Here is a 13573-nt window from a genome sequence, read left to right as displayed (position 1 = left end):
ATAATTTGCTATTTTGTTACCTCTCAATGCCATCAGATCTTGACTTATTCATAGATTCTAGGACTGGAAGGGACCTCGAGAGGTCATCGAGTCCAGTCCCCTGCCCGCATGGCAGGACCAAATACTGTCTAGACCATCCCTGATAGACATTTATCTAACCTACTCTTAAATATCTCCAGAGATGGAGATTCCACAACCTCCCTAGGCAATTTATTCCAGTGTTTAACCACCCTGACAGTTAGGAACTTTTTCCTAATGTCCAACCTAGACTTCCCTTGCTGCAGTTTAAGCCCATTGCTTCTTGTTCTATCCTTAGAGGCTAAGGTGAACAAGTTTTCTCCCTCCTCCTTATGACCCTTTTAGATACCTGAAAACTGCTATCATGTCCCCTCTCAGTCTTCTCTTTTCCAAACTAAACAAACCCAATTCTTTCAGTCTTCCTTCATAGGTCATGTTCTCAAGACCTTTAATCATTCTTGTTGCTCTTCTCTGGACCCTTTCCAATTTCTCCACATCTTTCTTGAAATGCGGTGCCCAAAACTGGACACAATACTCCAGCTGAGGCCTAACCAGAGCAGAGTAGAGCGGAAGAATGACTTCTCGTGTCTTGCTCACAACACACCTGTTAATACATCCCAGAATCATGTTTGCTTTTTTTGCAACAGCATCACACTGTTGACTCATATTTAGCTTGTGGTCCACTATAACCCCTAGATCCCTTTCTGCCGTACTCCTTCCTAGACAGTCTCTTCCCATTCTGTATGTGTGAAACTGATTTTTTCTTCCTAAGTGGAGCACTTTGCATTTGTCTTTGTTAAACTTCATCCTGTTTAACTCAGACCATTTCTCCAATTTGTCCAGATCATTTTGAATTATGACCCTGTCCTCCAAAGCAGTTGCAATCCCTCCCAGTTTGGTATCATCCGCAAACTTAATAAGCGTACTTTCTATGCCAATATCTAAGTCGTTAATGAAGATATTGAACAGAGCCGGTCCCAAAACAGACCCCTGCGGAACCCCACTCGTTATGCCTTTCCAGCAGGATTGGGAACCATTAATAACAACTCTCTGAGTACGGTTATCCAGCCAGTTATGCACCCACCTTATAGTAGCCCCATCTAAATTGTATTTGCCTAGTTTATCGATAAGAATATCATGCGAGACCGTATCAAATGCCTTACTAAAGTCTAGGTATACCACATCCACAGCTTCTCCCTTATCCACAAGGCTCGTTATCCTATCGAAGAAAGCTATCAGATTGGTTTGACATGATTTGTTCTTTACAAATCCATGCTGGCTGTTCCCTATCACCTTACCACCTTCCAAGTGTTTGCAGATGATTTCCTTAATTGTTTCTTGTTAATTTTTTGTTCCTCATTATCAGCCTGTTGGATCAATATTTCCATATGCAATGCAATGTATGGTTATAGAATGTCAATAATGACATTTAGCTTACCAAATATCTATTGATCACTGGACATGCACACTCACATTAAATACACTGGATATTATTATTCATTCACTCCAGTTGTATCCCTGGTACAAAGCTGATGATTAATGGAGTCACCCCCAATTTACAGTGTTGTAGGTGAGATGAGAATCAGGCCATCATACATATTACTTATAACAAACAAAAAACAAGTTTATTCGTCCACAGAAAATATATGAGAATTAATGAGTCTGAAAAAAAAAAAAAAATCTAACTTTTACCTAAAGGTTAAATATTTGGAAAAACAAAAGTTTGTTTTTCAATTAAAAAAAAGCTGCGAGACTGAACTGATTTAGATTTAACATCACAAGTGTTCAGGAAACTTCTTCAAAGTTTGACATTTGTCTGACATTTTAGTGGTGTGTACAGCAGGTTAGACAGAGTCTCATCACAGGACTCCTAACTCACAAATATTATATTCCTGATGGGAAAAACAGACATATCCTAGGGGACCGATGGGGGGTGGGGGAGGGGAACAGCTTCATTATTAATTGCTGAAGTTACCATGGAAGAATAGGGTTTTATACAAACACATTTTTAAGAATAAAGTTTTACACCTGCATGATACCACAGGTTATTATGGAGAAATCAATTAAATAGTGCATCAAACCAAATGTATTGTTTAACAACCGGATATGCTTTACACCACATGTCTTCTCTCACTCGCCCTTTGCATTCTGCAAGTAACTTACCAAGTACATCAGCTTTTCATCTCCATGTGTAAGTGAAAGGATGCAAGAGAAAACAATCTTACTATCCTTAACACCTTATTGTTTCCTACATTAAAAACAATTGGACAGCTACTCCCATCCCTAAGTGGCAGGGTGAATTTGCTTGTTTTAATAAGTTCCCACTAGTTCCTCCCTGCCTACTCCTTTCAGTAGTGAGCTGGTTGATTTAGATGTGTGATACATAGCTGACCACATGCTCAGCTACAACAAATGACTGAAGTCTCCATTACAGTGCATTGGCTTTGCTATCAGCACTGCAACACAAACCACTAAGAAGCAACACTCATATTTAGGAGTGAGCAGCACCATCAGTCCACAGTTATCCTTCTACACCAGGGGTAGGCAACCTATGGCACGCATGCCAAAGGCGGCACACAAGCTGATTTTCAGTGGCACTCACACTGCCCGGGTCCCGGCCACCGATCCGGGGGCTCTGCATTTTAATTTAATTTTAAATGAAGCTTCTTAAACATTTTAAAAACCTTATTTACTTTACATACAACAATAGTTCAGTTATATATTATAGACTTATAGAAAGAGATCTTCTAAAAACGTTAAAATGTATTACTGGCATGCGAAACCTTAAATCAGAGTGAATAAATGAAGACTCGGCACACCGCTTCTGAAAGGTTGCCAACCCCTGTTCTACACTACCAGTGGGCTGTTTCTTGCCACACTGGTTTCAGTCTAGTTCCACCTGCAATGGGAAACACGCAGCCTTCGAGGCATGCCAGCTACCCTGCGCCTCAGGCATCAGCAATTCACTAGCATTCAAGCTAATACTCTGTGCTTCATTTTATTCTAGATTACACATTTGCAATTTACAAAATATATATTTATATGCTAGGTTATATACATGCAAACTGAAAATAAAATAGTAGTGTAGGTTGTTTTCAGTGAAAACAATCTCAGTGCTCCATCTTTAAAGATTTGGTCATTTTAAATGTAATACATTTACAACTACTTGAGCAGTTCAATAGCAGTAATCCAATCAACTGTTGTGTATGCAGAAAGTAACAAAAGTGTCCTGATAGTGTAAAACAATCCTATTTGCAACGACACACTGGTGAAATTTTTGATACTGCCCTCCAATGCACAATTTTCAAATCAGATACTGAACACTCACTCACCAAAGCAGACTTCCCAACGCCTCCTGAACCCAGGACCACTAGCTTGTACTCACGCATGATGTGGTCTGTTCAAATACAGGCAATCTGAAAAACAAGGGGAAAGCATGGAATTAGGAGCAATGTTTGCAAGCATCACCTCAGAAACGTTACGTGTTTTCCCAAAGAACTGCTGTCATAGCACGTTTATTTGTAGAATAGACTATTTTGTATAGCTAAATACAAAAATCTCTTCAGCAGTAGCAAAAATATTTTTATTTTAAATCTGGGTACCCAAGCAAATGTGTACTTTGATGGCTGTAATTTACTGTACTCAGTGTAGCAACCTTCACATTCAAAAAAATAAATTAAAAATCCACAATGTTCTTTTCACCAGGATGCTGGTAGATGTACAAAGTCTTTTTATTGTTTCTGTTCAATATTATAATACAGGCTGGGATTTACCTTTATTTGTTTTACAGACTTTCAATTATTCACCTATTTCGGGGAACTTGTGAGGAGTCTGACTCTGGAATTCCTTTCTTCCCTTGGGACACCAAAACTTAGACCTGTTAACTTTCTGGGAATACTACAAAGTTAGTCTTTTCTTTCAGGTGTTTGGGAAGAAAGAGAGTCAAATATGGAGTTATTATGGTGGTATGTTTTGTTGTAATGATAAAAGGGCGTTTGATATGTATCCATCCATGAAGGGGAAACAATTCTTCCCTAAAAATCTAGCTGCACAAATTACTACTACTTGCTTATGGTACCTTTCCTTCACTCTTCCAACATTTAATTGCATAAAACTACAAGCAATTAAACAAGAAAATTGAACCAGTGAAATATAAGCACCAGAGTTTACTTCACCCACCCACCCGCAACAGGGAATGATTTAGGAGGTCAGTATTTTCTTTCTGAAAAAGGTCAGGCCTAACTTACTGCTGCCAAGTTAGAAACCTCTCTGCTCTTCCAAGCAACGCCTGTGCCTTTTTATGGAAATCTCTCAACTCTCTATGCAGCACAAGAAAATTTCTCATTCTCATCAAGATGCCCTGACAAATAAGGAGAATGACAAAGCCAGCGATAAACATTTTACACTATGTTTACATTATAAGCCAGGCTTGGCTGCCCCATCAACAGAGCCCAAGCAAACAATGACCTCACCAGCTAATTATCTGTTCATTCTTCCCCCAGTAAAATAGCACTTTCTTCCCAAGTAAGGATTCAGAAATATGAATGCTATGAAACTGGACAGGTTTAGTTTCTCAAAGGGATTTCAGACTAACTTTGCCACATGATTTATAGGCCTCTCTAGGTATAATCTTATGATTTGTTGTAAAAATAAAGATTTATTCCCTGTAGCAGGATATAAAAATAAACCAACTTGCTCACTGGAATTAACAGTACACAGTGGGCATGGACTGTGTTCCCAGCTCTGCCACTGATTCACTCTGTGACCATGGGCAGGTCATTTATAACCTGTCTGTGCCTCAGTTTATACATCCATAAAATGAAGGTGAAGGTTGTAACACACAAATTCTTGACAAGAAAGTTGCTCTATGAATGCAAAGTACTACTGATGGGAAACTTCTCCTGAACTCCAAAGATGCCCTGTAGCTAAATTACTTGGAGTTTATGTTCTTGAACAAGATGAAGAATCCATAAGTACATCCCCATTTGTTTTAAGTTCAAAACTGACATAGTAGGAGACAGAGACAAATCTAAAGGCATTACCTAAAATTAGCAGGCTGGATGATACAGAAACAGGTCTGATGTGTTTCAATTAGAGGATCAAACAGTCCCTCACTATAAAAAACACTAACAGCAGCCTTGATGGAAACATGCAAGATTTTGGAAGTGTGCATGCAAAATTGTACATGCACTATTGAACACATCCAGCTTGCTCAAACTCTAATCTGCATGTGCAGGTTAGACACTGCATGCACAAACCAAAATACGTACAAAGGTGTGAACAGATTATAGCACCTGCATTTTTGAAAATTTAGCCTATTATGTTTACTAGCTATGAACAGTAGGGATGGACTGGATTGTCACTTTAGGATAAGCCTTTGTTTTAGAAGGTTACATTTATAACATTTTGCCCTACGATAACTGGGTGGCAGGATTGTGACAGAGAAGTCAATCAGACCCTGGTGTACTGCTCAGAGGCTTAGCTTCTTCCTACAGTGCAATATGTCTGCCTACTGCAGTCCTGCTCCTTAAATAATCCATTTTAACCCTTGTTATAGGGTGACCAGATAGCAAGTGTGAAAAATCGGGACAGGGGTGGGGGTGGGGGGTAATAGGAGCCTATATAGGAAAAAGCCCCAAATATCGGGACTGTCCCTATAAAATCGGGACATCTGGTCACCCTACCTTGTTATAACACGCTTGACCTGTGATCCAATGTTGGGGGTAACACACACACAAAAAATTGATCTTGCCTAACAATCTCTGTGTTTTATTTATTTCTCGCTTTTAAGCTACTAAAATTTACAATGGTTCTACCTTCCTCACAACCTTACACCTGATCTAGCAAAGCATGCAGGTGTGTCTTTATGTGTGTGCGTGTGGTGGTAATGGCGGTGGAAGAGGTGTTTTCTGGATCAGGGCCTTAAGGCTCAGAGTTTTAACAGCTCAGAGTACTGTAGTGAGCTCATCACTGAAGTGAATGTTCATATAAAGCTACATTAATTTAACAAAATATATCCTAATAGATTAGTACAGTGCCACAGAAAATTAAACTACACTTGTGGAAATAAATACAAGTAATTTTAGCAATGCGATACTATAGGGATTTTTGTTTATACGTTCATTTACTCATTAATTTGCAACATTTGATTATCTGCAATGGGGCTCCCAGTCAGTGTTAGCTAGAAGATTCTACCACACAATGTCAGTGGAGAAAATTATGCTCCATTATTTACTGCAAGTATCATCTCTGAAGTCCTGTCTTCTGAGACCAAAAACCCACAAAGGAACGAGCCACAAACATTTTTAGGTCAGACTGATTTATACGGAAGGCTACATCTTATGACCATTAATGTATCAATGCCCTTTATAACTAAAATAATAAAACTAAAATCTTGGTCACTATTTTAAGGAGCCAATGCACTAACAACCTACAGGAATTCTTTGCAGAAGAAAGATTATTTGAAAGTTAGCATTTTGAATGAGACCTAGCTCTCACTGTGGGATCTGAGTAACGCTCAAACAACAATGAATTTATCTTCACAACGCGTTTGTGAAGTAGGGAAGTATTATCCCCATTTCATAGATGCAGATACTGAATCAGAGAGATTATGTGACTTGCCTAAGGTCACACAGGTCTATGGCAGAGCTAGTTACTGAACCCAGTTTGCTCGAGTCCCAGACCAATGCCTTAACCATAGACCATCCATCCATGCTCATGTGGTAATGGATGCATAATACAAATCAGAAATCAGAGAGAAGAGACCGGTTAGGTCAAATCCCATCTACTCCTCTGGTAGTAGTTCCTTTTAATTAAACAAAGATACATAATTCATGAATGCTGGACACAAATCAGAATCTCCAGCTGTCACATCAGTTCTAGTATGTGGCTAGTGTGTTTAACAATTGATGCATCTGTAGCCACATAAAAGAGTAAAATATTTTGCAAATAACTCTGCTCACTGGGCCCTATGGATAAAGCACTCTAGCTCTCTGCAGGGTTATCCTAGCAGCTCTTATTGAAAAAATAGTTGCAGCTGATTCTCTTGAATACGAGAGTGTCTAATGAGTCATTGTGCTCACTGGTGCACAGGACAGGGAGTCAACACTCCAGTGTTCTACTCCCAGCTCTGCCACGGAATCACTGACACACCTCAGGCAAGTCACTTCCCCTCTCTGCGCTTTAGTCTGCTCTGTACAATGAGGCTTCTTCGTAAAGCACTTGGGGATGTATGGAAGAAAGGCACTTTGAACGTGCTAAGTGCTATTAGTTAGTAGAAGCCTTACTCCATGTTGTGTGGCCTCACTGGCCTGAGGCTCTACCTCTTAATTCACACAAGACACTGCTAAACCTAGGCCAAACCAAATCCATCTCTGCAGGTGGGACTCCACCTCCTGCTTTGGACAGGAACTCTGTCCCAATGCCAGTTTACCATACCAGACAGAATGGTCATCTACTCATCTCTCTAGGTATCCTTACGCCCCCTTTGCTGTGGTATCAGATCACTTGAACTCCCTTTTTTCCCCCTCCTTGTTAAAAGCAGGTTTAATACCCTCTGTGCCTCATCTGATCTTTAATGGCCTAAAGTGAATAGTCCTCATAAGTCTGTATATAATTGCGTAACTGTAACTAAACAGGAGATATTAGCATTTTGGAAATAGTGTTAGCGGACTTGGTAACATGGAGGGAGGGAAGGGAAAGGAAAGCAAAGCAAAGCAAACCAGGAGTTGAGAGCAACAAAGTCTGATCTTAACTACTAGATCCTACAAAGACAAGTCCTTTTTTTTAGTGGTGGTGGTGGTGGAGAGCTAGGGAGGAGTGAACACTAACCCCCCCACTTTGGACTAAGGTACGCAAATTCAGCTATGTTAATAACGTAGCTGAATTCGAAGTACCTTAGTCCGAACTTACCGCGGGTCCAGACGCGGCAGGGAGGCTCCCCCGTCGATGCCGCGTACTCCTCTCGCCGAGCTGGAGTACCGGCGTGGACGGTGAGCACTTCCGGGATCGATCCCAGAACATCGATTGCCTGCCGCCGGACCCTCTGGTAAGTGTAGACGTACCCTAAGGCAGGTTGAGTTCTATGGCACAAAAATTACAAGAGCATCTTAAGTTATTAATAAGCCAGTGCACAGCAGCAATGCAAAGAACACACTGAGAATACAGAAAATCACTGACAACGTTAGATGCAAGCACTTTTCAAAGGGAGAGCAGTACATCCTCACTGGACTGGCAAGTTAAAGTTTGTACAACCCAGAGACTGACAAAATACCTGACATTGTCCTCTCTACCTTGTTAAACAACAAGTCATTGGGGAGATCTTCTTACGTTCAGTTCAGTGCCCTATCCATTGGACCACAGTACCTCTTCTTATGACCTGAACTTGACACAGACAGAGGTTGTTTTGTTTTAAATCAGTACGCCATTTTTGAGAGTAAAGATGCATCCAAGTTTTCTTTGCAAATTCATTTACATGATTTTGCACCTACCACCATTTTGATTTGAGCCTCATTTTCCAAAGCTGCAAAATACAAACAATACTAAGGCCAGGCCTACACTACAGACCTACATTGGTATAACCACGTCACTCACTGACCTAAATCCTTACTCGCCTACCTGTGGCTGTGAACATCTTAAGTCCTGTCGCTCAGATCTTGCCTATGTTCAGTATCACTGTCCTCCCCAACCACCCAGATTTTACAGCTGGGGAACCTGAGTCAGAGAGGTTGAGATCAAAATTAACTTTGGGTGCCCATCCTTACACAACTTGGGGCTGTTTCTCTAGTGCTGATGAGGACCTGCCACTTCCCCAGACTTCCACTTTGTAAAAACTGTGAAACTAAAAGCAAGCTGTGCAGGATTCCCCCAGTATGGCAACTAAATATCTAAAACCAGATGAACAATATTTATACTCTGAAGTTAGCTGACAATATGTTTTTTTGGCTAAAGTTGTGACAACGGTTTATTTACTTAAGTTCTTCCACTTGAAAACTTCCCTGAGTAGCAACATTTGCTTCCTTTTTTCAAAACCATCATTTTGGACTGAATAAAGAAGGGGGATTTCTTTAATTAACTGTGGGTAATATCGAGAGTAAGATCTATTCTTAGGATTTAAAAGGGAATGGCTTTTAAGGGAAGTATAAAAGCAGCTTGTTTTATCCAGTCTACCCTTTCCTTTCCATAACACCACACTCTGGTCCCTCCCATTCAAAAGCACAGTAATCAAGTTAAGGCTTAGATTAAGCCATGAACTCTTTCACTTCTTTTTTATAGTCAAAAACACATGTGGGAAAGTTACAGATAGGGATATTACAAGAATTTTCACTTTTCTACAGTATTTTCCAGTTACTTTTTTTGGGGATGCAACAGGAAATCAAGATCTTGACCTCTTGTGATTAATCTAGGTACTTATACAGCCCATTACATGGATTAATTATCCATGGCACGTTTGCAAGATATTAATATCTGTTTATACAGCACCAACAGAGTGCTAGGGGCTTTTCATGCAGGCATTATTACTATGCAATATCCTGGCCAATTTTGCATTTGGATAATTTCATTGTATCTAAATTCCCCTTAGGTTTCAGTTAGACACAGTATCATTCATTTCCACCCTTAACTTTCGGTAGTGGTACTACGTGCTGTTAAACAGTGACTACACTTCAGTGGTGTATGCAGCGATTCCTCTGGATGAAAAGTACTTCTTCCAGCTCAGTGATGAAGCACATTTGCTATGCAGTTTAAGAAATCTTGTATTGCTGCTGTTTATGGTGTGGATAAATAGAAGTTTTCAGTCCCCAGGGCTTTCCATCGGGCACCTATCGCAAGCACTAATTTCATTTAAAAACAAAGAACAGAAAAATATAGAAGAACTACAAGTCCTCTCTGGGGAACTGAGTAATAAGCGCTTATTTGATAGACATCCAGTTAAAAGGGCCAAGAAAGCCAGTTGGCAATCACAATAAGCACTCTTAAGTTACAAGACATATGTAGTAGACAGCATTTTGACCAGCATATGTTTGGTATTATATTAGTCAAATAGGCCAGGATACAAATAATTGAATTAGAACTGCCCCACACACATGCAGAAAAAGCTACCTATTTAAAATAGATACTCAAGGGGCAAAGGGCTGGTTTCTGATAGTCAGCTCTTGCAGTAAGCAGCAACCCTAAATTACAGACTCTCTCAGAAGAGCAACTTTAAAGAATAGCAGTTATAAATCCACTAGGTCTGGATTTTATCTGTAGCAATGGACAAACCTCATGGTTGTGTAACCCACACACCGTCTGGGTGCGGTGTTCTGTCCCATCTAGTGGCACCAAGACCACTTTTAGAGAGAGATATAAAATGAATCTGCTCTACAGCCTTTGCTAACAGCGTGTTGGCTTTTAGCTCATGCAGTAGACAGAGGCGTAGCAAGCGCCCTCCGTACCCTCCGACCGGAGGGGGCCCCGCAAGGAAGGGGGCCCCTAAAAGTGGCAAAATAAATACCGCATTCCAGTTTCTGCATTGTAAGGGGCCCCACCCGGACATATGTTCGGAGGGGGCCACGTTCTTTGTTGCTACGGCCCTGGCAGTAGAGGTTCATGCATTAAGCTCCAGAGGTCCCCGGTTAGATCCCGCCCGCCAACAACGGGGGTCTGTTGACGTTACAGTCGCGCCACTGAAAATGTGGCATTGCAAGATTAATCTCCCCTAGCATGTTACAGTTTTTCACTTGCCCAATGTCTTGACCCAACAATCAAAATGTAGCTGTTTGAAACAAGGATTTTTAACACACAAGGGCAAGACTAGGCAATGAAAAGGACCTGTTTCTAGAACCAGAATTAAAATACCCTCTTATTTTCTTCTACTATTACTGTCACAAATGACAACTTCCTCAAAAGCAAAAGAAACTGGGACATCTGATTATTTATGCCAGCATCCACAATGAGCGAGGTACTTTGCAGACACTCAAGAAGGGATGGTCCATGCCCTGTGGAAGTCACAGTCTAAAGACAAATTAGGAGAAGGGGAACAAGTGTTATTTTAATACAAGTTAATTAGATGCACTATAGACAGCCTGGCAGAAGCGGATCTAATAGGGTGCAAAAAACTAAACAAAAATCACACCACAGCAGCAAGTCTCAGAGCCTGGGCAACTGATTTAGGCTCACTGGGCTCATGCTATGGAGCTATAAATAGCAGTGAAAACATTTCCACTCCCACTGAAGCCTAGGCTCTGAGACCCACCCCGTCACTGGGGGTCATAGCCTGGGCTCCAGCCCAAGCAGGAACATCTCCATGGCTATTCTTGGTCCTATAGCGCAAGCCTGAGTCAGCTGACCTGGGCTCTGAGACTTGATGCTGTGGGAGGCTTTTCTGCAGTGTGGACCTATCCTAAGAGAGTCATAAAGCCCCAGTTTAACAGAGCACTTGAGCATATGCTTAGGTCCATCCTATTCAGCAAAGCACTTGAACACGTGCTTTCATGCCAATACTTTAGCATGTGCTTACGTGCTTTGCCAAATGAGGGCCTAAATAAGCAAAGCGTTAGGTGTCATGCACAAGGAGTTGGGAAAGGCGTGCAGAAGGGTCATGTGGGAGAAGACACACAGGGTATGTGTCCACAGAGATTCAATACCCGCAGCTGGCCCGGAACAGCTAACTGGGGCTTGCAGGGCTCAGGCTGTGGGGCTGTAATACGGCTGTGTAGACATTTGGTTTCAGGCTCCAGCCCGAGCCCAAATATCTACTCAGCAATTTTTAGCTCTGCAGCCTGAGCTCGAGTCAGCTGACTCAGGCCAGCCATGGCCAGGCCTCGGGGCTTTGAATCCAGCATATATGTACCCAAAGAGCACTGCAGGAGCTCATGACAAAAAAAACCAATAAAACCTTTTTAGCAAAAATGCAGCAAAAAGGTTGATGAGATATGATCCCATTGAAGTAAAAGGACGGGACACCTGCTGACTAGGTAAGTGAATATGCATATAGGCCTCTTTGTCTATTTTAAATCTATTTTGCCAAGCACTGTGTATCTTTGGGGCAAAATAAGTCATTCTTTGTTCTGAGAAAGTGCTTCTGTGTATCACTGCAAACACGCTCTTAAAGGATCCCAGTGAGGGTCCAACTATTGAATTATTATTATTATTGAATTATCATCAGGCCTGTATGTTTGGCCAATTGTTAACTCAGCATGAAAGCAGAATGAAAACTGTTTGTCATATTTATTGGGATCCCAAATGACACCATTTTTCAGCAAGACAGCAGATGCCAGTAGCAGCTCAGAATGCCTGTTTTAATTACACAAGCTCTTCACACAGTTCGCGCGCTGTGAAAGATAGCGTACTATCAGAAGAGGACAATTTTATGTATTGCTCAAGTCAAGCAAAGTGGCATTCCAGGTTTAAGAATTGTGTCATTTACCAAGATAAGGATTTAATGCACTTGTTGCAAGTACAGAAACAAACATGCATGTTTGAATGGAAAAGGCTGATCAAAGGCTGGGACATACTATTAAAGGCTCAATCCTAGGAAGGGGTGACCCAGAGCAATGACAGCAAGCAACACTTAAAACAGCTCTTTACATTTTCAAAACACTCTACAACCACTAATTAATCCTCGTATCATCCCTGTGAAGTAAAGTAATACTGATTTTATACTGCGTAAAAACGGAGGCACAAAGCAGTAACTAGCCCATAGCCACAGAGGAAGAGCCAGGACTAACTTGAGCAATGGACTGGGAGCCAGGAAATCCAGTGCATCACATCATGTTCCTTCAGACAGGAAATATTGCACTAAAGGGCTCAATCGCATTTTCACACACTTCTGTGCTATGTAAAACCAGCTAATGTGCTTGTGCACAGACATTAAGACAGATTTTACACAAGACTTAGGTACATACATGTACTGTAGCACTATATAAGCAGACCAAAAAAATTAAGACATGTGTCAGACAGCCTCTATTTTCAAAAGCATTTCCTTGCAGCCATTAAGAGGATTTAAATAATTCTGACTTTATATAAATACAAAGACAGTCTTTGGGAAGCCCTTCTGGAACTGACAGCTGGTCCAACCCCTTTTTCTACTCCCTCAAAAAACTCTAGCCACTCTCCAGGAAATTCCTAACCTGCGCCCGGTGGAAAAATAAGCAAACCCACCACTGAACAGATGTTGAGTGTAAGAATTTCACACTAACCTGAAATGTGACACAAGCTCTTTCAAACATAACTGTTTGAGCACAATTTTATATGTTTGAAGAAGGCGGCTTACATTTGGTTGGTTCCCCCTTCCTCCAGCAACTGCTGACGGAGCCACAAGTAACATTAGGTATATGTGTGTGTTGCTTGGTGTGTGGAGGCCTAGGCAGAAGTGTGGTTTGATGATTTTGCATATCCTGGTGAAACGTGCAGCATGACTGAAGACGTGCCCCCATTTAAGCAAGACAGTGACAAAGGACTTTTTTTTTTTTAAAAGCATAGCAAGTATCCACATTGCTGATTGCCCCTTAAAGAATACAGAGCTGCCTTCACAAGTGCATGGCTCGCAACGTTGTGAATGAAGATAGAAGTAAAA

The 13573-nt window shown here is 41.1% G+C and overlaps 1 protein-coding gene across 3 annotated transcripts in view; it reads right to left on the bottom strand.

Moving 5' to 3' along the window:
• The window catches only part of RAP1A (RAP1A, member of RAS oncogene family), a 76251-nt gene that overhangs the window by 20112 nt on the left and 42566 nt on the right, over positions 1-13573 (bottom strand). For all 3 annotated transcript variants that reach the window (XM_065404341.1, XM_065404343.1, XM_065404342.1), the window contains one exon: positions 3351-3434. In XM_065404341.1, the coding sequence (XP_065260413.1) occupies positions 3351-3407 (57 nt within the window). In that variant the 5' untranslated portion in view covers positions 3408-3434. The remainder of the gene's footprint in view (positions 1-3350; positions 3435-13573) is intronic.

This window comes from Emys orbicularis, chromosome 4, assembly GCF_028017835.1.
Source record: "Emys orbicularis isolate rEmyOrb1 chromosome 4, rEmyOrb1.hap1, whole genome shotgun sequence".
Taxonomy (NCBI): Eukaryota; Metazoa; Chordata; order Testudines; family Emydidae; genus Emys; species Emys orbicularis.
This window is presented reverse-complemented; position numbering and strand designations above follow the sequence as displayed.